At 44.3% G+C, this 27132-nt stretch overlaps 1 protein-coding gene across 1 annotated transcript; it reads right to left on the bottom strand.

Moving 5' to 3' along the window:
* On the bottom strand, positions 1 to 26610 carry LOC125513980 (BEACH domain-containing protein C2-like). Its single transcript, XM_048679216.1, is given in 32 exon segments — positions 1 to 641; positions 829 to 951; positions 1023 to 1819; positions 2172 to 2535; positions 4676 to 4789; positions 4865 to 4961; positions 6105 to 6225; positions 6316 to 6400; positions 6505 to 6654; positions 6861 to 6977; positions 7097 to 7183; positions 7269 to 7337; positions 7415 to 7471; positions 7549 to 7632; positions 7727 to 7796; positions 7968 to 8122; positions 9296 to 9787; positions 9879 to 10022; positions 10105 to 10653; positions 11065 to 11259; positions 12343 to 12427; positions 12639 to 12876; positions 12879 to 13260; positions 13881 to 14195; positions 15006 to 15087; positions 15516 to 15592; positions 15776 to 15889; positions 15994 to 16098; positions 17519 to 17653; positions 18103 to 18792; positions 19232 to 20019; positions 24715 to 26610. Coding segments are annotated over 32 exon segments (8583 nt in total). The 5' UTR covers positions 26363 to 26610; the 3' UTR covers positions 1 to 587.
* Positions 26611 to 27132: the final 522 nt, after the last annotated feature.

Raw genomic sequence — 27132 nt, 5'->3', positions numbered from 1 at the left:
TGTTATCTTAAGCGCAATCTCTAGTAGCGTCTGTAGTGAATTTGCTGTAACACTACATGTATATTTTTGACAAACAATAACACGACCAATGAGTAGCTCACTGACCATATGGCATTGGCAATGCTCGTGAACAGAGGATTCCGTGTACACGCCATGCATAAACGAAAGAAAGATGATCAATTAGTTGGAAGAGATTTTGTACAGAGATGGCAGTCAGCCTAGAGTCCACGTAGGCACACCGTATCACACAACCGAGACACGTACTCAAGAGCAGAGAATTAGCAACATTTAGGTATTTGCTTCTGAATCCCTTGGCCGCAACACAAACAAAGACGGTCCCAGATCTTCTCCGCGGTATGGCGCGTTTCACCACGTGCAAGAAGCAAGGTCCATACAATCAACCAATGCGAAGTCATCTGTACCAGTTTACCGCAGCACAAAAGAGGGCCCGTGTTGCATCTCCCTGTTTTATGTACAGACGCCGTTTTGTGCCATCTTCCCCAAACACCCTATGCATCTTTCACTGCAAGGTTCGCTGGGCTTCGGTGAGTGAAATAATGTCAGTCAGCGGCGGGTTTCTCACACGACTACAAAAGCCCATCACCTTCATGCAACATCTGATCAGCTATTTTAGAACTCAACTGCAATATTCAGGCAAGTTAATATGAAAATTAGTTGCAGAGATGGTCATTCTGTGTGCCAGTGGCTATCTTGACAATTAAACCCTGAAAAATTCCTACTGATGAGAGATAATCTATAGGACATCTGTCAATCAGGCCATGAAGATAACTAGTGAAGATAAAAATATACTGCACTTAGAATACTTACAGAAGGATTTGTGAAGACTATCAGCTGCTTATCAGCTGTTGAGGCAACAAGAGTAGTGTTATCTTCATTTAGAGCAACAGCTGTGACGTCCTGTCCTTCTCCCAGCTTCAGCGTATGAATTACCTGACAAGATACCCCTTATCCGTGAGAGTTTTGCTCATAGGATGTAAGTTCAAAAGTTTTCTCGTGTTCACCTCAAGTTTGTATAGATCAATGAAGCAGATCGAGGGAGCATGAACGTATAGCTTGGTCTCCTTTGACTCTGGTACATCCTCATCATCGTTGCAGTTGTCAATCATATGATCTTCATCAGTACTAGTGTCACGAGTGCAATTGCTAGATAAACATGCTGCAATTAAAGCAAACTGGCCATCCCTAGAAACCTCAATGCAACTAACACGCCCGGAGAAAGGTGACAGGACCGACGTAGACATAGGGATTCCATTAACAGTGAAGGTGGATAGTCTCTTCTCTGATTCATTCCAAATCAATACGATTCCTTGAGAAGATAAGCATATCAAATGTGCCTCTCCGACATCCAGCTTCGTTATGAGCCGACCTGTCCTCAAAGAATGTAGAAGGGCACCAGATGTATGTGAAGAGGAAGCAACAAGTCCCAAATCAGAACTAACAGAACAGCAAGTTACTTCTCCGAGATGTCCTCTTAGAACATGCATAGGACCTTCGATTCGCCGCTTGCTGGAGGTTTCCAAAGTTCTGATTGGACTGCTACCACTACTAATACTATTGGCTAGAGGAGTACTTGGTGTTATTGGTGAAGGTGGAGGTTCTGGAGCATTTTTCCAATGTGAAGAGCTCATCTGATGTATCCTCCATAATATAACTGTTGTGTCACGAGACCCTGTGACAAAGTAATTGTTATCAGGAGATAGTGCGAGGCAGGTCACAGGAGCAATATGCCCAGATGCAGTTTCAATGGTCCTTGCTCCATCTGAGGAGATCAACTTCACAGAATTATCTGCATGCCCACCTACAGTCAAAGAAAAAAAAGGGACATTAGAAACAATGCAGGAATGGAGAAGTCTTACAATATTTCATATCATAAAGATGACTATTTGATGTAAAATGATAGCATAAGAGCAACATAATACATTATTTTATTCAGGAACTAATAAGGAAACTAGTTTTTTGACACCAGATTGTAATGTGTCACTCTGGATATCAGGAATCATCCAGAAAAGAACCAGTACAAAGAAGACATGAAAGTGAAGCAGACACAAAAAAAAAAGGTGAAGAAGACTAGTTTTCAGACAAGTACCAATGAGTGGAAAAAATGATAGCTTTGAGAAAAGGAGAAAATAAGGTGAGAATACAATAATTACCAGTTATAACCTCTTTGTCACATGTGACGGCAACAGTTGACGAAGGTTGGATCGCAGAAGCAGCAAAAGCTATAGCCCTTGGGAAATGGTAGTCTTCTGCAGAAGCAGGTCCTTTGAAGATGCGCCTTATTGCGCCGCCGCTTGAATTTATGGCATTTTTCCCATGATGAAAGAGGAAGGGTGTCTCTAAGCCATCCGGGGTGTTTGGCTGCCAATGGTGCACTGCCACATGTGCTGCAGGCACATTTGCATCTACGACTACAATACAGTCATTCGATACATGCACTGCACTAGCGGGAACATTACACTGGTCTGGATTAGGAAGTAAATAAGATCTGACTTCACTTGGGTTCCGGAATATTGTCTGCACAAAAAAAAATTTAACAATCTAGTACGCCACGAGATAAGAGAAAGTATCCAGTGCCACAAGCACTTGGAAGGTCCCATGATCGGAAAACTGTTTAAGTCATGAAAAAATCTGATTTTTTTATGACACACAAAACCAATTATCATGTTACGCAATGTTGACAGATATAATTTGATCTACACAGTGAGATACACAATAGATATGAGTTGCCTTGTACTTGAAGATCCTCATGGCGGATAACCTAACCAAAAGGGGATGACTGCACGAAGCACAGTGTCGGCTATATTTAAGCTAGCAGGAGACTGTAAACCATCTCGGCAAAGAATGCCCTTCCACTGTAAGATAAATGGTTACTTACAGCTTCCGGGAGTTTTTCTTTTAAATCACTTTATCACTATCTTATTGCTAGACAAGTTGTTTTTGCTTTTAGAAATCTATGGAGGATGAAGATGCCTCTTAAAGTTAAGGCGTTCTCTTGGTTAGTAATAAAAAAATTGGATTCTGACCGAGGACAATTTGAGCAAGAGAGGTTGGAAAGGTGCCAAGTTATGTGAATTTTGTGACGCTGAAGAGAGTGTGGATCATTTATTTTTCTCTTGCTCCTTACTACCTCCGTCCTGGTTTACTAGTCCTCCTCGTATTTTGGGTCATATTTTGACCATGATTTTAACTAATAAAATATATGTTATACTCCCTCTGTACCTAAATACTTGTTGGGGAAAACTACTACAAGTTCCCCTAGCTACAAGTATTTTGGTACAGAGGGAGTATGTAGCAAAAATAATATCATGGAAAACTACATTCAAATACGAATCCAACAATATAACTTTCAGTGACATGCATTAATATTTTGCTAGTCAAATATATGATCAAAATTTGACCCAAAATACAATGGGGACTAATAAACCAGGACGGAGGTAGTAGCTAAGTTTTTGTGGAATATTGTGGGGTGTGCTCTGGGTAATAAGAGATCTCCAGTTTCTTCTTTTTTTTTTTGATCTATGCCAGAACTGGCTGCCTAGCTATACGGGCAAAGATAGGGTAGTTGTTTCACTAGGTGCTGCTGCTCTCTTGTGGTCTATCTGGAAAACAAGGAACAAGTCCTGTTTTCAAAGTGTTGTGCCTAGAGATCCTACTGACATTATTTTTCTTGTTTGTACTCTGTTGGACTCTTGGAAAAATCTGCAGAAAAGAGGGGTAAAAAACATGCTTCATCGGGTGTCTAGAAGAATTATGCTGGTGACTCGAGATGTCTTCAGAGGTGGGCATGGATCGGCGCCACGTGTAAGGAGACTTTTGTGAAGTCAGCTGCTGTTATGCTTGCTGGCCTCAAAGGCATTTCATGTTAATTTGATGTTTTATCCTCTCAGAGTTCAGACTGATGTTACTTGCTTCAGCTGGTTAGTTTTTGGAGCCTCCTAGTGTAGTTATTGTATCAGTGATGTAATGGTTTGCTCAGTGTCCCTGTAAGAAAAAGACTCCATTTTCGTAATGAAAATGGGGGCTGTGTGGCCCCTTCGATCTAAAAAAAAGTGTCTCTTGGCACAATATCGAGATAAATACTAGTGGGATGAATGAGAGTCTCAGCTGGGAGCCAAGAGATAGGTGGCAAGTTCAGGGGCATCCAAATGTATATTACATAGGATGTTTTGAAGGAGAGGAATAAAAATTTCCTGGAACAAATGGCTGCACCTGCAAGAGATGGCCTTAGAATAGTAACATGCTTAAAAGGAAAAGGTAGTGGTTGGAGTTGAGTTACTCTCACAGTTACATGGACCAATGATGAGGAGTAACATGCAACACTGAAGTCAGTTTGACATGTTTTAATTGGAGTACTATATGAATTTTTCTCAAGCGAAAGTACTATAGAACTTGTAATATGATTTTGTGATTGATATCTTTCTTGAGGAAAACATGAAGATGGTTGTATCCCTAATAGAGTAACAAGTCTATAAACTCTTGAATAGTGTGTCGTTATGAACCTTGAATAAGTAATCGCATTATTAATCAGCACGAGTGTGATTTACTCGCGAAACTCATACTTTATTATGATTATTCTGAACTATGCATGGTCTTTGTACTTGGAACAGTTACAATTACAGAAATAAATCACCAATTTTGTACTTGTAAAAATCACCTGCAGCTGTAAGATATCTGCCAATGGCCTTCTCTGTATATGTGGAACTATCAGCAACTGAGATGGCGTTTGTCCAAAATTTACTATTTGGTTTTGTGTAGCTTGCCGTTGCACCTTCAGTATTTTCAGCAAAATGTTAACAGCTAGAAAGTTACTGAGATGATCTAAAAGGTTGGATGTGAAACTTACTGGATCAGCAATTTTATCAATATCTACTGTCCCCTCGTATGTAGCATAGGGAAAAACATTGTTAGCCATCACTGCTTCTTTACCTCTTTGTTTATATCTGAATTAGAGAAAGTATTACATGACAAATGGGTTTAACACATAGATGAATAATTAATGACTAATACAAGCCTCTAAGGCCAGCAAACTAAATATGTGAAATAATAATCACTGAATATATTTTTCTATGATGTGTCTGTTTAAAAAAAATCCATGGATTATTGCTTGTGGTCTATGGATACCAGAATCAGAAATTTTACATCCATCCTTTTAATATAAGAAATTTTACACTAAAGATAACCAAAAAACATGGCAGCAGCAAGATGTCCTTTGTTGGGATTGGGTTCAACACATTTGTCTTTGCGCACATCAACTGATTCAGTCATTCATTTACTACATGGTTCAAACGGTATTTCCAAGTTTACACAAGTTATCTGTATGGTTTTTACATTCAATGATGTAGGATCAGTCAAAATTGGTTACAAATGGGATGCACCAATCCAGTACAAAGCTGGGATTTTGATAAGGATCCAGTTGCAATGAGGGGAGAACCAGCGGCTACTGTATCGACCTTTTTTTCATTAGAGTATCTATTGGAAATTAAATTCTCCAGCATATGAAGGTACCCCAGAAAATCAAATCCTTCCATTTGCTCAAATAAGGTAATACTTGATAGGTGCATTCCTTCACGTCATACTTACTTTACTGTCAAATGGAATAGCTAATAGCCTTATCAAATACACCCTCCTTTCCAAAATATAAGGTGCCCTTGGACTATTTCTAGTATTTCATCGCACAACTTGACTATGATTTCCGTTTATTGTATGTCTATAAAATTAGTATGAAGACATATGAAATAAAATTGTTTTGCAAGACAAATACGACGATACCATTTATACATGTGCATTCCATGTATTTTGGTATATATTAATGGTCAAAGTCGTACATCAAAGACCATTTTTTGGCAATATAAGTTCAGGCCGGTGTAAGCCCGCCGTTGACACGTCAAAAAAAAAGTGTGCCTTACATTTTGGGAAGGAGGGAAAAGTAGTATTCCTTCACATCATACTTACCCTAATGCTGAAAGAATGGAAAGGATATGGATGACATTTGGCAGATGTGTATGAGACCAATGAATATGATTTAGTGAAATAAAGCAGTGATATCATGACATGGCAACAGAGATATAACAATACTAACGTACCCAAATATTAGATCAATCCATTCATGCAAATGAGTGGAGACATGATCACTCTCAAGAGCTTTCCGATGTTTATGTATAAAATCAACAGGGTTCTCGGCCCAAGGAGGTAATTCTACAGAGCCTGCAGTGACACTCAAAGTTAAGGGGGGGTTGCCACGTCTACTGAGTGACACTCGGTTCTCTTATGAGTATAAGACTGAAGCGAACTTACCTAGCCTTTTAGCAAGTTCATTTGCTCCCATGTCAACAGAATTCACATTAGTAAATACCTCAGGAAGGTAAAACATCTCTGGAACCTAGAGAAATAGTCGCATCGTTAGATTCCAACAAAGATTCTGATAAGACTTCTAAACTAGCAACGTGGAAATGTGTCGAGAGCACATTTTTCAACAAAACTTACTAGCTCTTTTACATCATTCATGTCTTCAAGGACACTGTTCCATGTTCTGGTGATATCAGAGAGCATGTGATTATCATCACCAAACTTGCCACCCCGCAGCTCAATAGAGAGGGTAGTGAAAGGTTCTATCCTGGCAAGATAATACAATACCTGCAGTAGAGATTTATATCAATGCACCATCATTGCAATCAAGGTATGGTCACACCAATCAACTACATAAGGGATTGTCACTGAAATGCAGCGAGGAAGTGGTTGATATTATGGAATTACTTCATAAGTACATCTTAGTCCAAACAAAAGGCACAACACACAAGCAAAATGCTGAATAAAAGCATGCAAGATCTAAAAATACGCACCGTGCCAGGACTAGAGTAATGTGAACCGTAGTGACAATTTGGGATGATTGGATCCTTGAAACTAGAGTAATAGTCTTGGAATTTCTTCAGCCGTGCAGGATTTAGAGCACCAATTGGCTTCATTGAAAAGAATCGAGTACCATCACCCGTGTAAGTGTTTGGAAAAGCAGGGCAATACATAAAAATGGGATCCAACTTACTGTTATGAGCGGCAAGAATAGAAGCACACAATTTACCTTTGAAAGATCTCGGTATGAGGAAGGATCTTCCAAGTCCAATGTTTTGGACTGGTAATCTGATACTACCCATGGGAAGATAGGATACTGCAGAAACAGGTAGGAATCATTAAATAGAAACAGAAGCAAGAACCTGCCAGGTTCATAAGTGAGAATTCTGAAGCAAGGATGCCTGCGAGATGTCATTGTAACTGCGCCCAGCAAGAGTGTTCAGTTCCATTAGGTAGTCAGAATTGCTAATCTGCACAAGAAAGCTATTCCTTATATCCTGACTCTACTTAACATATATGACCGTCAAAATGAGTTGTGCTCAAATACCTCCCATTTGGCCCAGCGCTCCATTAATTGAGTCTGTTTAAGGATTTGCTCAGGTTTCTAAAAACAATGATATTAGATTCAGGTAGGGGTAGATTCAAAACATTCAGATTTAGAGAACTGCATTGAACACCAACCTGTGTAGCTAGAAAAATATCATTCAAATAAGGAGGTTTGGTGTGAATGATAGCCCGATAAGCATGTCGACGTGCTTCTATATCCTAGATAAATTTCATATACAACTTAAAAATGGTTATCCAGATATAGCATGCATAAGATTCAAACAACATAAAGTGAGTCTCATCAACTATGTACCTCAAAATCAAAGAAGAAGTTAGACCTATCTACCATAAATAATTCCAATGCACTTTGACGTAACAAATACCTGCAATAGTTAACTTTAATCAGTATGAAACATATATTATAAGCACTGAACAGGCAGTCCACTCTGTAGACTGTAGTCTACATATGCGAGAAGGGGTGCAGATGGTAGAAAAGCTGAAAATACCTCACTTAACATTTTAATGAGTACCAGATAATAAAAATAATTATTTACCTTCTATTATAAATCTGATGCAGCGAAGATATGAACCAACTCCGATCTTTATCTTGCTGATCATATTGGCCGCTAGTGGATGCAACATCATCCATGTAACTGTCACTGTCAGATGTATGCTCATCAACTATGAAGTTAATCCTCTTTAATGTGACCTGAGAACAATATATGCTTGGGATTATGATATGCATTAGCATGATAGAGTAGGGCATGAAGAAGAATAGGCAGAATAGTACAATGTAAGGCGATAATCCACTTCTGAGCTCAGGCTCATCTGCACCCACGCTGAGGAAAAAAATCAAAACAAATACTAGAAAAATTCAATAAATTACATTTTTTTGCATGGTAGATAATTTGATCCGTGAGGTTCGCTCCAATTTTCAAATCATTTGGACATCTGAGCAGCTCTCGGCAAAAAGACAAATTCGGTGTCTGCAAAAAAGTTTACTGTTCTGACCCTATTTGTCCTTTTTGCTGAGAGCTATTGAGATGTCCAAATGATCTGAAAATTGGGGCGGACCTCAGCAACAAATTTTCTAACATGCAAAAAACAATTGGAATTTTTTTTATTTTTTGTGATTTTTTTTCTGAGCGGGTGCAGATGAGCCTGGGCACCCAAACGCTGCACTCAATGCAAATAAGAACAAAAAATAACTTGTCAGTGTAGTCAAGGCTGCTGGAAGTTGATTCAGCTAGGTGGGGACACAATTACTCAAGTTTTTTATATGCTATTACACTAACAGTTATTGATTCTTTAGTGCGCTGTTCATTTTGGATCTTGGAATATTTGAATGAATATTATAAAGGGAACAGGTGCAATACAAAGAACACTGCTTCCATCTGTTTTTGTATCTACACAGTGATCATTTTGGGCAGTTCTCTAAACTTGAATATAAAGGATAGTTAATATTGAACACAATTCTTTTATTGTTCTCCAAAGGGGAACTTACAATACCAAGAACACTGTAGATTAAATTAGGGTGAATAACTGTGTGATGTGTGTTAGTCAATATTCCCACACCCTTGATTTACTTACAGTGGTACCGGACTTTACTAAGGACTCCTTAGAGATTAGACTATGACTCAAAACTATTCAGAATCATATGATGAACTTAGCTAGTTAAGCTCATCAGAGAGCTGTGTTGATTAGGACCCGGTCAAGGGCTCATGGCCAAGTAACGAAAGCATGAATTCGTAGTAACAATTCGTTTAATTTCAGTGTTCAAGTAATATATGGCACCAATAGAAGCTCTTTGGACTCCCTAAGAAAAAGCTATACACTAGGTATGACTATACAGGTGGAAGTACGTACATCAGCACACACTTACTTGGAAGGTTCCTCGTACGGTCTTCAATGGCTTCACCATCAACGATGGCAATTCAATTATAATTCTTTTATCTTCTTCGCCAGACCTGTAACCAGGTGCAATTAGTGTGGATCGAACCAGGTTGCGGACACCAGAAAAGTCTGAACTTCTTGAATCTATTGATCCTTTAAACGAATCAGGTGGCAAGGAATTTCTTAATTGATCATCTACACTGCTGCAAATTGTTTCGGTTTCTATGTGCTCAGCATCTTCAGGTCCTCTATCCACTGACATTGCCTCAGCCACTATAATTAACGAAGTTGTTGGGAGAGCATTTGTAGATCGAGTGTCCCCTTCCTCTGTGTGGCATGCATTGGATTCTACACCATCACAAAGAAGCATCTGCTCCTCAAAATTAACAGCTGCACCAAAACGATCTGACCCATTGTAGTTTCTTTTCATAAATCTTCTCATCCTTGATGAACATTCAGTAAAATCCAGCTTCCAGAAAATCTGCTTAACAAAACAATAAAACAATCATGCATAGTGTTTTTTTAATAAGAATGCAAGAAAGCGTGAAAGAAAAACAGGATTCGGTCCATACGCTATCAGGAGTACACAGAAGTTCTCCAAAAGGTCCATAGAGTCTATTTGTCTCTATTAAGCAATGAAGAAGACGTCGCCATGCCCGAACCCCAACAGAGGCACAACGACGGTTCAAGATATCAACCTGTGTTCGTCTCTCCATCTGCATGTCCAAAAGTTGTTAAGTGATGTATCACTAACACTGAATACCATAAGCGGAAGCGTTTTGTTCGATGTTGATATACCTCAACTCGTTGCAAGTTCCGTGCTAAGGCAAAACTTGAAACAAGAAGTGCAACATATTTGTAAGAAAGGGCAGAAAAATCTCTGCCTGACACTGACTTTGAGTCAGCAGATTGCAGACACTCCATCCAAGCAGCAGCCATAGCTTCAGTTGTGTTCCACCTCAGCGCACGCTCAATATCGCCTGCAGACCTCCGTTGTCCTGAAGTTGCCATTGCTACAACACTAAGACCTCTTCTCAAGCCAATCTTAGCACTAAACTCAAGGTCACGAGCAGCGGCCAAGGCTACAACTTTCGCGGATGCTTTGTCCTTTGGTGCAGATGCAGGCAGGAGTGGTGTTGTATCAGGAGGCCTCTGGAAACTTGAGAATGAGTGTAATTTAGCTGATCTACGCTCAAGCAATGAGGTGTCACGCCTGCGCAATTTATTTGTTGGTGGTGCAATTGTTTCTGCCCCAGAGGCACCAGCAGCAATCATGGCCAATGCCATTGCAACTGGTGGAGAGGCAAAAGCAGCAGCCCAGCCAGGTGATATCAATGAAACAGCAGCCTGAATTCAAAAGACACAGAATAAAATCCCACTGTGAACACATAAAACTTTGCATAAAAACAATGATGAGATATTTATCCGAGAGGACCAACTAAAGTCGCATAACAAATATCAAGGCCTTCCTCAAAAGTAATGTCAAGATAGAAGTGATTATGCTAAAGATCCAAATCACACTATTTAAAACAATTTCTCGAACATGAAATGAAAGTACAAAGTAAGCAATAGTTAGGAAAACATCTGATTTTAAGCTAATGTGCAAAATTCATAGTTCTATTTGCAGAAGTAGCATTTTTACTATAAAGCTATAAGATTGTAACAAGCATCGCTAGATCACAGTTATAGAGCTCAGTACAAGCACCAGATAACTTCAGTTATTAGCTATCTTATGGCCTATTTAAAATCAACTGTTACCTCAACAGGTAAAGTATCTGCAGCCGAAGCACAATCACCAACAAGTAGCGGATTTTCTCCATCCGAAGATGCAAGCTCGTGAATATTAGCCAAAACAGAGCGGTATCTTTTCAGGACAGCTGCATATGGTGGCATTAACAATCCAAGATATTTTTTCCTTAAAGGCTTTCTGTCGCTACTTACAGCATGCCATACCTGTTAGGATAACATAAGCTTCATGAAAACACATAATATAAAAAAAGTTGTTCGATCTATATATTCAAAACAAATAACATAAAAAAAACAGGAAGCAGCAGCATAGAGTTATAATTTTTCCTCCGTTGGGCCTTAAAAGTAGCAGTGCTCTCAGGAAGCAGCAGCATGGAGTTACGCAATTTCCCTAGGTTAGGTCTTAAAGTAGTGATGTCCTCGAAAAAGGTCTTGAAAGTAGTGCGTTTTTTTTCTCACAAAAAAAGTGTCCCACGATTTTAAGGCCTAACACAGAAAATTCTAACTGAACGTTCTACAGTGTCATCTACTGTAGTGATATCTCTGAGAGCAACTTGTACAAGATTACCTCTTTAGGAGTGTTTCCATACAAGTTGCTCCCTGATATCTCTTGGTATGAACTGCGGGTTTATCTTTGATCATCAAGGCACTAAATGAGTGAAGGGAATTTCCTTTTTAAAATTAATCATAACAGGTTGAGGATAGCTTTTTGGACATATAATTCAAAGTTAAGACACGAGACATTTAGATATATGGTGGGGGCAACAAGCTTTCTGCATCAGGAATTTAAATTATAAGTGTTTTGAAAACTGCAACATGATTATAAGCATTTGGAACATGCTTTTTATGCTACATTCCACAAAATACATAAAGTAATCAAACAGATTGGTGCAAAATAGTGCTTCATCTATGCAAAAAATAATGAGACCACCGCATGTGAACTTTGGGGCCATGCATAGACCATCAGAAACAAGAGGAAGAAGATGGTAAATGAAACTACTCCCTCCGTTCCTAAATATAAGTATTTTTAGACATTTCAAATGGACTACAACATACAGATGTATGTAGACATATTTTAGAGTGTAGATTCACTCATTTTGCTCCGTATGTAGTCACTTGTTGGAATCTCTAAAAAGACTTATATTTGGGAACGGAGGGAGTACCACGCATGGACTATGGTGTCTGCATGTCGTGATTCTGATGAAGTATTCAATCTGAAAGGATAGCATGGAACACTTGTATGTTTTTAGATACTGATCATATTTTTCAATCAATGAAAACCAAATTTACCTCCGAATAAAGAATAGAAGACGCAACCAGAACCCTCTGTCTCTTAGATTCAGAAACTGGCACATTCAGAAAGGGGCCAAGCAATCTGTAAAAAAAAACAGAGGTTTCGAAATATCAGTAAAGATATGTTAAAAAATATCAGTGAAGAAGCAATGGACAAAATGGTTAGTATGGATGCAGTATAGAATGAAAGGCCACTGGCTACTATGGACCATGGAGTGATAATTCTGGATCAAATCCTTTTCTTGAACTATAATTTTAACATGATACTCTACTTAATAGCTGGTAAGGTGTACCTCCATAGAAGTGCAGACTGAGGTTTTATGGTAGGCGAACATGAGTTACCATCAAGTTCAATCACACTTCCAGTTTGACAGCCCAATCTTTCTGATATATCATCATTCTTCATGCTAATGTTTCTCATAAAGAGGTCGTCTTCCCCAGTATCATCCTCCCTCATTGAAATAAGAGTCAACCGGAGCATACAGAAAAAAGGCTGATCACTATCTAACAACTGATTAAGTGCACTCATAACCCAATACCACCGGCAGATCCCTCTCCAGAGCCAAGGCCAGCCCCAAATCCAGAATCTAGTAGAAGTGTCTGCAGCATTGCAACTGATTTCTTCACTAATGGAAGTTCAATCCAGTCCCCATTGGAGTCCTTCTCTACAACAGATTTCCATGCTTCCCAACCACTTCCTCCTCCCCCAAAGACATTAGCTTTGGATGGAATGCATACACCATACCACAGTCGGCTTCTGTACTTCCAACCTTCAGAAAGATCTGAAATACAGCTCCCATAGGATACAAATGCATGCCTGACAGATCCATAAGGCTCCGCTGCTGCTGCTGCCGTTACGCGTTCCATTACCTCAGAAGAAATTTGCCCATTTGTGCCAGACATCGAAGCAAGAACCTGGAATTTTTTTCACACCAATAATGATGTAAGATAGCAAGCAAAAGTTGGTATGAAGTAGATGAAACTGAATGTAAGAGTGGACTATAAAGGGAAAATTCTGAAACAAGATATGCTACACAGAGTATTCTTCTGGATTATACTCATACTAGTACAAAGAAATAGTGTACACATGCTTGCCGAGTTCTAAGAAATAGTGTAACTCCTATAAAGGGTAGTGGCCTGATTGACAAGAAATAATGTACATATGCTTGTCGAGTTCCAAGAAATAGTGTAACTCTTATAATGGTAGTGGTCTTATTTTGAATCTTGAATTAAACAAAAACCACCCTTTACTGTCGATTATCTTCACAAGAAGTTTTCCCTAGAAACTGGACCTCTAATCATCTATCTCATATATTCCTAAACAATACAATACCACTAATGAGTTTTAACATTTTCAGCAATCACATGATATAGCATCTTACAAATTCACAAAATTGCCCCAGAAACAAAAAAGGGACTCAACATGTCAAAGCAATGAAAGAACATTACAAGTTGGACCTATAAAAAATATAGGCATAAATTGAAATTATGCAAATAAGATTGTGATAATATATGCCTGTTCTAGATATACATACATCAACCGGCAGTCCACCAGCATCACTGGACAAAGACTGCCTTGAGCCCCCAGCTTCTAAAGGCTCGCTACCAGTTCTGCTCAATGACCTACTGGCAGCTGATGAAGCCATCGATGCAGGAGATAAAGCACTGTCAATTAAGCAGGATGTAAAAAATTGTTGGCTGCGTGACCTCAGATGATCTTCTACGAGCATCATCAGAACTACTGCATTCTCAGCCAAGACTACTAAGAGATCGGCAGCCTTTTCTGCTTGTATTTTTGGTTCTTTAGTCTCCACTTCAACATCAGATGCTGCAGCAGTAATTCCTTCAGACTGCTGTGGCGACAACCAAGAAAAGAACATCATTTGCGAAATGATAAAACCGTAACCGTCTAATTTATAAATTAACAGACACTCTATGTGTTATTGTCCATAAGACTGAACTCATCTGTGCATGTTATAAACAAGGCGACCAATGTATTAAGAGTACCATAATTCATAATAAAAGTGAGGTTTTGAAACAAAAGCAAAATTATCCACATTTTTCTGTTCCTTGGAATACAATTGATGACAAATATGCCTTGACAATGTATTGCTACTGCACCTATGTACAATCATAGACAGAAAGTAGTGGTCATACAAGTTTAACCATGTTACATGGGCTCAATTGATATAGCAAGCTTAGTTTGTAGTCTAGTCCTAATTTTAAGCTAGTTTTAGACACCTGATTACCTTCAGATATGTTTGATAAGCCTAAGATCCTTCTAAAACAGAAGCTTAAACCAGAGAAGGTGGCTTGGGAACTCTGCAAGGTGCAAGGGCTTACAAGCAAGAATCGTTATGTAGTTTCCTGTGCTAATTTCATAAGTTGGCTTGTTTCACTTATGACCCCCGTAAACTGGATAATAGATATAGCTAATATAGGCTCCAAAATATCACAGGTTTGTACTGATTTATTCCCAAATTTTGCGTTCATTTTATATAAACAGGAAGTAGAAGAGCCTATCAGATACATGGGGTGAAAAAGGTAGAAAATAGCAATTGACAAATATGCAAGAACCATGCGTTGCTAGTTAGTTCTGTAATTTCAAAATAATGAAGTCCAAGTCCAAGCGAATAACATTTGTAAAAAGGAGCATCTACCTGAACTCGAAGCTCCTGAGCAGAAAAATCAAGCAGACTACCCAGTAATCTCCTTTTGAAAATTGGTAATGCTTCTTCACGCCTTGAAAACAAAGAAAAATATCACACTGATATTCCAAGCCAAGAAGATAATATCTTCTATAAAAGCATTATATTATGTTTGAATCAATAAAATAATCAGGCAGAGCGTGACAAGCACCTGTATTCTATTGTTGAAAAAAATGCGATGAGGTAGTAAAGCACAAAAGGCTGCAGCTATTGTTATTTTAAAAGGTACGGTGGGGATATTTAGAAGGAATTTCCAGTTTTAGATCATATGCAGCCCTGCATAATGTCATGCTTTAACGATCTTATGGGTTCTGATGTTTTTTTATCACGTAAATACTTCTTATACTGCCTAGTAGATAAACAAAAATGCATGTGGTGGTTGATACGGAACGCATAGATAGGATACATAATTTGCAAGATATTATGGCATGGGAGCATTGCTTCTTATTGCTTTTTGTTTACCTAATTCTTTGGTCTCCCATGCTAAACCCCCCAGCCATTGAAAGCCATTCTGCACAGTGTATTGTTGCCTCCACATCCTGAAGAATTACAGCATTAAAACCATCAAGACACAATCAAGGATCAAAGAGAAGTCTGGCTAGGGAAACATTCCAACCACAAAACTACCATAAAAAATTATTACGACCCATTCTCCAAAAAGAAGCTTACAATCCTATAAAGTTAATATGCAAACAGAAACACAAGAGATCAACGTCACTTGCCTTCCACCCATCTTTTTGCCACATTGAATGCTCCAGCATAATAAGTAGAAACTTGTGTATGACGTCTTCAAGCTCATATATGCTTACACCATCTGAATCTTTGTTATCACCCATCTAAATATCAACTTTACATATTAAAATAAGCATAGAATACAAGTGCCACTTCTTAATATAATTATCAATGCAAAATGTTGGATTTGCCATCACAGAAATATTACCTCATGATTAGAAATCATAACCTCCAAAATCCAATCAGGCCATTCTGCAATGGAAGTCATAGTACTTCTATTCTCAGGGTGACTGCAAACCAAAAATAGAAGATCCTGAAATAATATAGAAGGCATCATAAGTGATTAAAACGCAAGACAAATAAAATGCACTATTCAAAGTAAAAAAGACAAACCTGTTTTTTAGCTTTGGAAAAATCAATGTTAGGAATTCACATATTTGATTTATGGGGCTTACAATATTAATTAACTAATGCAACCACTGAAGAATCGAAGGCAACATTTAGCAGAATGATCATGCAAATAACTCAGGGATGTGGTACAAGAACCAAAACCAAGCCTCTAAATTAATCATGGAGCATGGTGTCTAGGGTGTAGACATCATTTAAACACATTTTGGTTGTGTCCTAAATTAAAAAGATAGTCTCAACATATAAGTTAACATCTACCCATATCAGACGCTACTCGCCAGATGTCCTCCCCACTTATACTAATTGGTCTCTCCCCAAGTTGTTCTTTGATAGTTGAAACCATGGCAAACCAGCCACATCAGCGCATTTTAACTTTGGAACTGTTTGTCAACACAGTGAGAGCTGAGGTTGTTATGAAAATTGGAGGCAAAGGCCATCTAATAAACCAAAACTCCCTCCCACCCATACCTAATCTGCACATGGTTTAATCATGCAAATCTTCAAATATGAAAGGAACTGAGAACTGATTAAGATGGGAAGAGTAGTTGTTAAATTATAATAATCGATATCCTAGAAAAACCAGTATACAACTCCATCATGACCGTCCAAACGTTTGCATGGCGAGCTGTGTATTTAGCCTTTAACATCACCCCACCTCGTGGTATTTCACATATTTTTGGGACTTGGCTACAGGGGTTAAAAAATCTTTAAGGCTTCTTATTCTAGTCGGGGTAGCAGCTGTCTTTTCGGTCTATCTGGCTTTGCATAAATGATGTCATATTTTACAAGATAAAAGTTTGTTCTTGTATGAGGTGCTACGCTTGTGTACCAAACTACCAATTGGCTGCGGTTATGGGCACTATTACAGAAGGCGTGGTACAAGGAGCTGATAGAGCCAGACGCGAATAAACTTGAGTGGATCACCAGGGTGTTTATGATCCGCTTTGGGCGGCATATGCCAATGATAGGCTTTTGAGTGTTTAGAGTGATCTTATGTGGTTTGATCGTCCAATTTGATCCATGTGTTTGATATTTCCCTCTCTTGGCAAGATCAAAGTTTGATCTTTTGTAATAAACAATGTAATAAGTTTGGCTATATGCGTCTAATGGTGCAGGGCAAGGGGTAATAAAGCTTCCATTTTCTAAAAAAAAAGTAATATCATAGACTTCAAAAGACAAGAATTATGATAATGGCATAAGAGATGTCAATCAAGAGAATACACATAATGGAAAATGTTATATGAGCATATTATCAGTGATCATATCATCATTCATGTCAAGAAAAATTAGGTGATAACTTTATCTGAATAAATCAGTAAATGTACCTGAAGAGTACGAGCTTGAAATGCTCGTGATGCATATGGAAGAGAACGTAGTAGAACTAACAAGAGCGGAATATGCTGAAAGCGATAATCAGAATCATACAAGTTCAGATTATCATTTGCTGAAGAAATATTGATCTGCATTGAAGAATACAAGACATAATTCAGGTTTCCAGAGTAAAATTGGTTGCACCTATGACATGCTTAAGCGAGCAAAACGTGAACTATTGTGAAGCACAGCTACATAAACTTCAAAGAAATTTTATTTGAAAGTCTTGCTTTTGTAATATTCCAAATATTTAGCTTATTCAGGTACTTAGAAATGATGGTGTAGTCTAATAATACTCCCTCCGTTCACAAATATAAGATGTTTTGGGTATTTCAATATGGACTACACACGGACTGAAATGAGTGAACAAACACACTAAAACGTGTCTATATACATCCGTTTCACACAAAATTTAAAAATCTTATATTTGTGAATTGGGGGAGTAGAAAGCAAAACAGGAGTTGCATTAACCAATCAGTGTAGTGCTGAAAACATATCACATATCCAATATCCGTAAGTCAGTTAAAGAACACCATACCACTGCAGATATTAAAGATCTATATACATTTCTGGTCATAAGCCTTCTTGGGGCTGCTTGAAAAGCTTTCTGCAATGCAAACAGCAATAAAGATACTCTGTCTTCAAACATGGTATTTCCTTCGCCATTAGCAGTTGTCAGAAAACCACTTGGCAACTTTGGTTTTGCAATAAGTGAGGAAAACTTCAGGTGACCTGAGGCAACCAAAGCGCCCAAAATATGAACTATCCCAACAAGTACTCCATCACCATTATCAATATTGTATACATTGTTCTGAACATTGTCAGTGATACTTGGGAGGTCCATGCCACTCCGATTCTTTAGGAACTGATTTTTTAGTAAGCGCCATTTGCTAGTGGATACAGGTTCAGAGTTACCATCATGAGAGGGTGACTCATGACTGTCAACTGACGGGGTCTCACGATTGCAGTTTGCTTCACTACTAGCTGGTTTCAAGAGTGAACGACTATTAGTAGATTTTGACTGAGAACTTCCATTCCATTTAGCAGCATTTTGTGGCACATCGCAGTTGTTGAAAGTGTTTTTATTGCCAGATTTAGCCTCTCTCTGCAAAAGAACAAGTAATGCCTCTACACCTCCACGAGAAATAAATGACTGAGCATACATGTGCGCTCTAGTACTGTTTGGGTGCACAATCAGTCTGTAGATGAGGAGCAAGACCCTAGGAACCTGCCAACAAAGCACATTGCTAAAAATCATCAGAACCATTCTTTCAATCAAGTTTCCACATCAAGAAGCTATACAAAGGTATTAAGACTGACTTTGGTGCATATCCCATAGTATAGAAAACCACATTAAGCATTAGCACTGATTAGTTACAAAGAATAGAAAAAAAATATGGCAATAGTTTAACGAACACAAGACTAGATTCTCTTCAGTATTTTGTTGTTATGAAACAAATACATCTGAGTATGAAGTACTCCAAATGCAAAGTAGCATGTACAAAACTAGGCAGATTACAAACTCAGATACAAATGGACCAAGTATTTCCATGTATGACATCATCCTGGTGAACAAGAAAGCGCTAGCCAAACTTTGACGAGAGTCTTTGTTTTCTGGCAAGGGGCATGTAATGTTGTGCTAGACTACCAGTGTCGAATCCAGTTACCTGGTTAGGTTGTGGGCAGTCAACAACAAATCCTACCAAACGACGAACATCATCAGAAGCCATTGTGGAAGAAGCTGATCCTATCAACAGTTCAATAACAACCAACAGCTCATCAACAAGAGCATTCACTTTCCCTAAAGGTCTCTCAGTTCCAGTCAATGTGAAGGTATCTATTGAATCTCCTTCACGAGTTACCCAGTAACACCTTCTGCATCCATCAAGAAGCATTTGCAACGCATTTGCATCATACATGCAAGCAGATTCTGCAAAAACCATGTCTGCAAGTGAAGAGAGAAGCTTTTTCTGCAGAACATAGTTGCATGAGCTCCACATCTTCAGGTCCAACAGCAAAGTGCTAAAGAGCTGCGCTTTTAGACCAGGATCATTTATTTGAGATTGGCACAAAGATACAATTGCAGCAACAAGCTCCTCGTCTCTCAGTATCTCTTTCTTCCCACTTTCTAGTTTTGACAGTGTTTCCAACAAATATTGTAAAACTTGTGATAGAAGCTCTGGTCCATTGGTACGGCAAAGCTCTTGCTTATTTCCAGGATGTTGAATTGCCAGAGAAATTATTCTGAATATAGGAACAGAAAGAGAAGACGTAGCAAGAGACAGTGACACATCACCAAGTATAGGTTCCAGGTTATCCATCTCAATATTGCTAACAGTCAATGGTAGTAAAGCCATTGGACCTCCACAAGCTAATGCCCATAATGATTCTGCAGGTCGCACGCGACAAGATATGTGAACCATCCCAATAACTTCCGCAGGCCTTCGGTGAGTACCTAAGATTAAACATGAGATAATATCAATAGTTATCCTTCTGAACCAACCCAAGCCACTTTTTTAGGTACATAGTCATTATTGTATGTCATAAGTTGCTCTTCTCCTATCAAGGATGACAATTTACTACAATCAATACATGAATGATTGATGGGAACTGGGAACCAAACTCAATCAACCTTTTTAATTTATATACACATAACATTGTATGTCGTAATTTCGATAGCCACTAGAAATACTTTGTCCCTGGGAATGGTTAATGGCATGTGAGAATAACAATTTCATTCAATTACTATAGGAACGATTGATGCAGAACTGTGGAACAAGATTTATAAAGACTGGTGTTATGACTGGCATATACTACAGCCCAGGCAGTTAGGGGCCTGGCCCAGTTATCTTATCTTTATTAGGGGCTTAACCAGTTATCGTATTTGGAGATTATATGAACTCGTGTAAGGACTCGTTTCAAGTTAAGCAAGAAGCAATCAGATTTGCTCGGCTTCCTTAGGGAGCCGGGAGACCTAACCCTAGCCGCCGCCCCTGCTCGCTCTCTCTCTCTCTCTCTCTCTCTCTCTCTCTCTCTCTCTCTCTCTCTCTCTCTTCTCTCTCTCTCTCTCTCTCTCTCTCGCGCGCGCGCGTGCGCCGGCGACCACGCCATCGCTCCTTCCACCCCTACAACCTGAGACCACGCCCTGGTAGGGATCCGGTTCCTACCAATCTGGTATCAGGTGTCTCAGGCTCGATCATGTCCACGCCACCGCCCACCCCCTCCCTCCCGCTGCCGATCGCATCCTCGTCGCCGATGACCACCGCGGCCAGCACGCCGCCCCTGACTGGGCCGGTCTCCTCCGCCGCCTGGACGCCACCCGCGCCCGCTCCCGCCGTGCTCACCCCGGAGGAGATGACGGTGGCGCTCCGGGACCTTACTCAGGCGGTCCAGGGCATCTGCACCTTCCTCGCGGGGCACTATGTGCTGCCGCCGCCCGCCCCCGTCACCATTGTCACGGGGCCGCAGCAGCTCCCGTGGCAGCCGCCACCACCGGCGACTTTCGTCGCATCCATCATGCCGCTGCCGCTGCAGCAGCAGCCGCCGCCACCGGTGATCTCGGGGCCGGGCCTTCCGTCGACGGCGCCCGGGGTGCCCATCCACCAGGTCCGTTTTCCCCCGTCGCCATCTCCGCTATCGGCCTGGCTCGCTGGGTCCATCGAGCCGGTCTATACGATGGCCTCAGGACAGCCGCACGTGATGTCACCGCCGGCGCCGGCCCCGACCATGCAGTTCGGCGGGTCCTCGGGTGCCGCGGGTCCCTACGATGGTGTGGACGGGCCCCTTTTCCATGGCGGTACTCTGCAGCCGCACACTCGGTGCCGTCACCCTCGTTGTTCCGCGCAGATGACACATACCCGCCCGTCGTCCACGCCCAGCCACCGCCGAGATTCTCCATGCCGGAGTTCGCGACCTACGACGGTACTGTCGACCCCCTGAATTGGCTCAACCAATGCAACCAATTTTTCAGGGGGCAGCGCACGCTTGCGTCCGACTGCACCTGGATCGCCTCCTATCATCTACGCGGCGCCGCCCAGACGTGGTATTACGCCCTCGAGCAGGACGAGGGCGGCATGCCGCCATGGGAGCGTTTCTGCGATCTGTGCCTCTTGCGCTTCGGTCCGCCTATACGCGGGAGACGTCTGGCGGAGCTTGGGCGCCTTCTGTTCCTCACCACAATGCAATACTTCGCCGACCGCTTCTAGGCACGGGCGTGCCATGCCCCCGGCGTTTTGGCCCATCAGCGGGCTGAGCTCTTCGTCGGTGGCCTATCGGACCACAATCGCGTGGACGTGGAGATGCGCGGGCCACAGGACCTCCAGACATCCATGTACTACGCCCGCGCGTTGGAGCGCCGTGCGGTGGCCATCCAGCAGGTGCCACCGCCCCGGGCCGCTGGGCCGCCGCCCTGGCCGGAATTTCCCGCGCAGGGTCGCCCTGCTCAGGCTTCCGCGGCGCCCCTCGCCGCGTCTGCGGCGCGCCCGTTCCGCCGGCTGACCCCGGCCGAGCAACTCGAGCGTCGCCGCCAAGGGTTGTGCTTCAACTGCGATGAGCCCTACGTGCCCGGGCATGTTTGCCCGCGACTCTTCTACCTGGAGGCTGCGGACTACATTGAGGAGGACGCCGCCGCCGCCGGGCTCGGCGACCTGCCCGCCCCAGTTGACACGGAGGTGTTTGGCGCCCGTTGATCACCTCGAGGAGTTCCGCAAGCGCTTCCCCACCTTCCAGCTCGAGGACGAGTTGTTTGTGCATGCGGGGAGAGATGTTATGACCAGCATATACTACAGCCCAGGCAGTTAGGGGCCTGTCCCAGTTATCTTATCGTTATTTGGGGCTTAGCACAGTTATCGTATTTGAAATTATATAAACTCATGGAAGGACTCGTTTCAACTTAAGCAAGAAGCAATCAGATTTGCTCGGCTTCCTTAGGGAGCCGGGAGACCTAACCCTAGCCGTCGCCCCTGCTCTCTCTCTCTCTCTCTCTCTCTCTCTCGCGCGCGCGCGCACGCAACGACGGCACCCCAGCGCCGGCGACCACGCCTTCCTCCACGCCATCGCTCCTTCCACCCCTACAACCTGAGACCACGCGCTGGTAGGGATCCGGTTCCTACCAATCTGGTACCAGGTGTCTCAGGCTCGATCATGTCCACGCCACCACCCACCCCCTCCCTCCCACTGCCGATCGCATTCTCGTCGCCGATGACCACCGCGGCCAGCACGCCGTCCTTGACTGGGCCGGTCTCCTCCGCCGCCTGGACGCCACCCGCGCCCGCCCCCGCCGTGCTCACCCCGGAGGAGATGACGGTGGCACTCCGGGACCTTACTCAGGCGGTCCAGGGCATCTGCACCTTCCTCGCGGGGCACTATGGGCCGCCGCCGCCCGCCCCCGTCACCATCGTCACGGGGCCGCGGCAGCTCCCGTGGCAGCCACCACCACCGGCGACTTTCGTCGCATCCATCATGCCGCTGCAGCAGCAGCCGCCGCCGCCTCCACCGGCGATCTCGGGGCCGGGCCTTCCGTCGACGGCGCCCGGGGTGCCCATCCACCAGGTCCGTTTTCCCCCGTCGCCATCTCCGCTATCGGCCTGGCTCGCTGGGTCCATCAAGCTGGTCTATACGATGGCCTCAGGACAGCCGCACGTGATGTCACCACCGGCGCCGCCCCCGACCATGTAGTTCGGCAGGTCCTCGGGTGCCGCGGGTCCCTATGATGGTGTGGACGGGCCCCTTTTCCATGGCGGTACTCTGCAGCCCGCACACTCGGTGTCGTCGCCCTCGTTGTTCCACACAGATGACACATACCCGCCCGTCGTCCACGCCCAGCCACCGCCGAGATTCTCCAAGCTGGAGTTCGCGACCCACAACGGTACCGTCGACCCCCTGAATTGGCTCAACCAATGCGACCAATTTTTCAGGGGGCAGCGCACGCTCGCGTCCGACCGCACCTGGATCGCCTCCTATCATCTACGCGGCGCCGCCTAGACGTGGTATTACGCCCTCGAGCAGGATGAGGGCGGCATGCCGCCATGGGAGTGTTTCCGCGATCTGTGCCTCTTGCGCGTCGGTCCGCCTATACGCGGGAGCCGTCTGGCGGAGCTTGGGCACCTTCCGTTCCTCACCACAGTGCAATACTTCGCCGACCGCTTCCAGGCACTGGCGTGCCACGCCCCCGGCATTTCGGCTCGTCAGCTGGCTGAGCTCTTCGTCGGCGGCCTATCGGACCACATTCGCGTGGATGTGGAGATGCGCGGGCCACAGGACCTCCAGACGGCCATGTACTACGCCCGCGCGTTCGAGCGCTGCGCGGTGGCCATCCAGCAGGCGCCACCGCCCCGGGCCGCTGGGCCGCCGCCCTAGCCGGAAGTTCCCGCGCAGGGTCGGCCTGCTCAGGCTTCCGCCGGCTCACCCCAGCCGAGCAACTCGAGCGTCGCCGGCAAGGGTTGTGCTTCAACTGCGACGAGCCCTACGTGCCCGGCCATGTCTGCCCGCGACTCTCCTACCTGGAGGCTGCGGACTACATTGAGGAGGACATCACCGCCGCCGGGCTCGGCGACCTGCCCGCCCCAGCTGACGCGGAGGTGTTTGGCGGCCGTTGATCACCTCGAGGAGTTCCGCAAGCGCTTCCTCGTCGTCCAGCTCGAGGACGAGCTGTAAGGACCTGTTTCAAGTTAAGCAAGAAGCAATCAGATTTGCTCGGCTTCCTTAGGGAGCCGGGAGACCTAACCCTAGCCGCCGCCCCTGCTCTCTCTCTCTCTCGCGCGCGCGCACGCAACGACGGCGCCCCAGCGCCGGCGACCACGCCTTCATCCACGCCATCGCTCCTTCCACCCCTACAACCTGAGACCACGCCCTGGTAGGGATCCGGTTCCTACCAACTGGAATGTGCAATAATCGGCAGGCAAAACAGGAAGTACAGAAAGATTTGCCTAGCCTTCATGAGGATTGTAACTTGACCATGGTTCAACTCCCCAGGTAACACCAAAGATAAGAGTAGAATTAAGCCAAGCCATTCTGCTTGCGTGTGTTTGTGTTTTCTTTATTAGCCTTTCAGCCTTTTGTATACTCTGTTGGGATTATTCTATGAGTTAATTGCTGACTGTTTCTGAAAATAAAATTAAGACAAGATTGACAGTTCAACTATAGAACAAACCTGTTGAACCAGAAGGTGAAGCATCGGGGCAAAATCGGCCATTAAGTAGGCTAGGATGATAAAATAGATGTAAGCTTCCTCCAATCTCAATGTCAAGTGTATAACTATCTTCTGACATTTCCCTAATGTGATCACAGCTAGCTTTCCAAGGCAAACCAGCACCGCTGCTGAAGCTGGGAAGTGCATCTCCTCCCCTAGAAGCTAGCCGGGCCATTCTCTCTGGGCCAATCGGCTCCATGAAAATATAGATAGGCCCCATTTCTGCAAATAATGGGCATTGCCGTTGCAGACCAGTAATAGTTGGTGGCGGGTTTGTCCCGATGCAGCAGAATGCCAGCGGTTTCAAGACACGGGGGAACTCAAACGGACAGCTCTCATGAAGCTTATCATCAACATACAGCCGTAGTTCACTCTCGACCATTCCGAGCAAACCCTGCTTGCTTGTGCACTCCAAACCAATGAAGTACCAGCACTGTGGTTTGAATTCATAGGTGAAATGGAGAGGAGCCTTCTTTCCCTTTCCAGTCCCACTCTCCACAACTAGAAACTTGCCTTGGAAATAAGCCTCCACACCATCGTTATCAGCAGTAAGGAAGCTGAAAAGCCGGGGCATGTCGTTCGCCCCTTCTCCAGCATGTATGAAAGCAGCGGCGGCGACAGCCCATGGTGACGATCTCCCAGAAGTCGATGCTGCTGCGTTGGGTGAGTCCGAGAATGACTCTACATATATCCATGTGGCAAACCCAAAACCGTTCGAGAATGGCCACCGGCTATCTCCAGGGGCAAGCAAGCCGGATCTCTCACCGTCGAACTCAAAAGTCACTGCAGGTCCCTTCGCCTCATTGCAGCCAACAGCCTTCTCCAATGCAAGTGTCAGCGGAGTTGCCCAGCGTGTCCCAAGCGCTTTCTTGACCAAAAGGAGCCAGGAATGCAAGTCTTTGACGCTAACCGAGTGCCCTCCTAGCACCTGAATGCACTGCACGAGCGGTGTTCCGTCCCAATCCCTGCTCTGACCCATTTTTACGAACAGCTTCTCTGCGGAATCAAGGAGGATAGCGAGAAGGCCCGAAGCGGAGCACATGGTGCGGTTGCGGGTGCAGGCGCTGAGGGTGGCGAGGAGGCCGCAGGCCATACGGGTGCGCGGCGACGGCTCGGTGCCGCATGGAAGGTAAGGCATCAGTTCGACAGCAATGGCGGCTGCGCGCGAGCTGGACATGATGCTGGGTTCCGTGCTGGGGCTGGTGCCGTCGCCCGCGCCCTCGTCGAGGCCGTCCACGCCGCCCATCGTGATCATCAGCACGTCTACGATGAAATGCGTGACCTCGCCGTCCTCCTCGGATACCATCTCGCGGAGGCGCTCAACCCCGCCGCCCATGATCACCGCGTCGACCGCCCGCACCACCTCCTCCGGGACGTCCGAGGACTCGACCGGCGCTAGGCGCCTCCGCAGCGGCGGAGGAGGCTGCGTCGAGGCCTCCGAAGGGCCCGCCGGGGAGCCCGTGCCGAGCTCCACGTCCGACATCTCCTCATCGTCGACGACGTACCCGTCGCCGCCGAACGACGCGACGTCGAAGTGCTCGACGGCTCCGTCCTCCCACGACGAGGTCGGCGAGGCGTCGGACATGTCGAGCGCGTCCTGCCCCTCCATCACATCGGCTCACTCCATTGGAAAAATCGACGAAAATTGCGAGGAATCGATAGCAATGTGGGGAGGATCAAACACAATGTGGGGAAATTTTCGGGGGGGAACTTTGCAATCGTGATGTGAGGCCACGGAGAAAGCGGAGGAGTTTTGGAAAATGCTGGCAGGGATTAGCGGTGGTGGCTGGCTGGCGCGGTGCATGGCGTGGCCCGAGAGGCGGAAGGAAGAGAGAAAGAGGGGAAGCGGCCAAGCGGGGAAGGCGAAGAAATGGTGCCGTGGCCGGTTCATGGGTCGAGTCTGCCTTCTTTTTACCAGACCGGTCAGGCAGTTAAAATTGGTTCGCGTAAGAGCATCTCCGATAGATGATATTGGAGGTCTAAATACACAGTTCCAACAACACATGATGTAGATGTAAAAAAATACATCACATTCTTCAAATGATGTAAAATACAACACTTAGAGATGCAAATTTATATTTCAGCCGATGAAGACGTAAACTTAGATGCAAAACGGCCAGCCGCGCACCAACCCAACCGCCCTGAAATTTCCCCTCCCCGCCCCCGACCGGCCGCCTACCTCGATCTTCCACCGGTCCGTCTCACCTCGCCGCCAGCTGATCCGGCCTCCGCCACCCAAAATCCTCCCCCCCCCTCATCCTCAAGCTCACTAGCCGCCCCGCTGCTCATCCTCAAGCTCAGCAACCGCCCCCGTTGCTCGTCTCCAAACTCACTAGATGCCCAACCGCTCGTCTCCAAACTCGGTCGACGCCTCGCCGC

Source organism: Triticum urartu, chromosome 6 (assembly GCF_003073215.2).
Source record: "Triticum urartu cultivar G1812 chromosome 6, Tu2.1, whole genome shotgun sequence".
NCBI classification, from domain to species: domain Eukaryota; kingdom Viridiplantae; phylum Streptophyta; class Magnoliopsida; order Poales; family Poaceae; genus Triticum; species Triticum urartu.
This window is presented reverse-complemented; position numbering and strand designations above follow the sequence as displayed.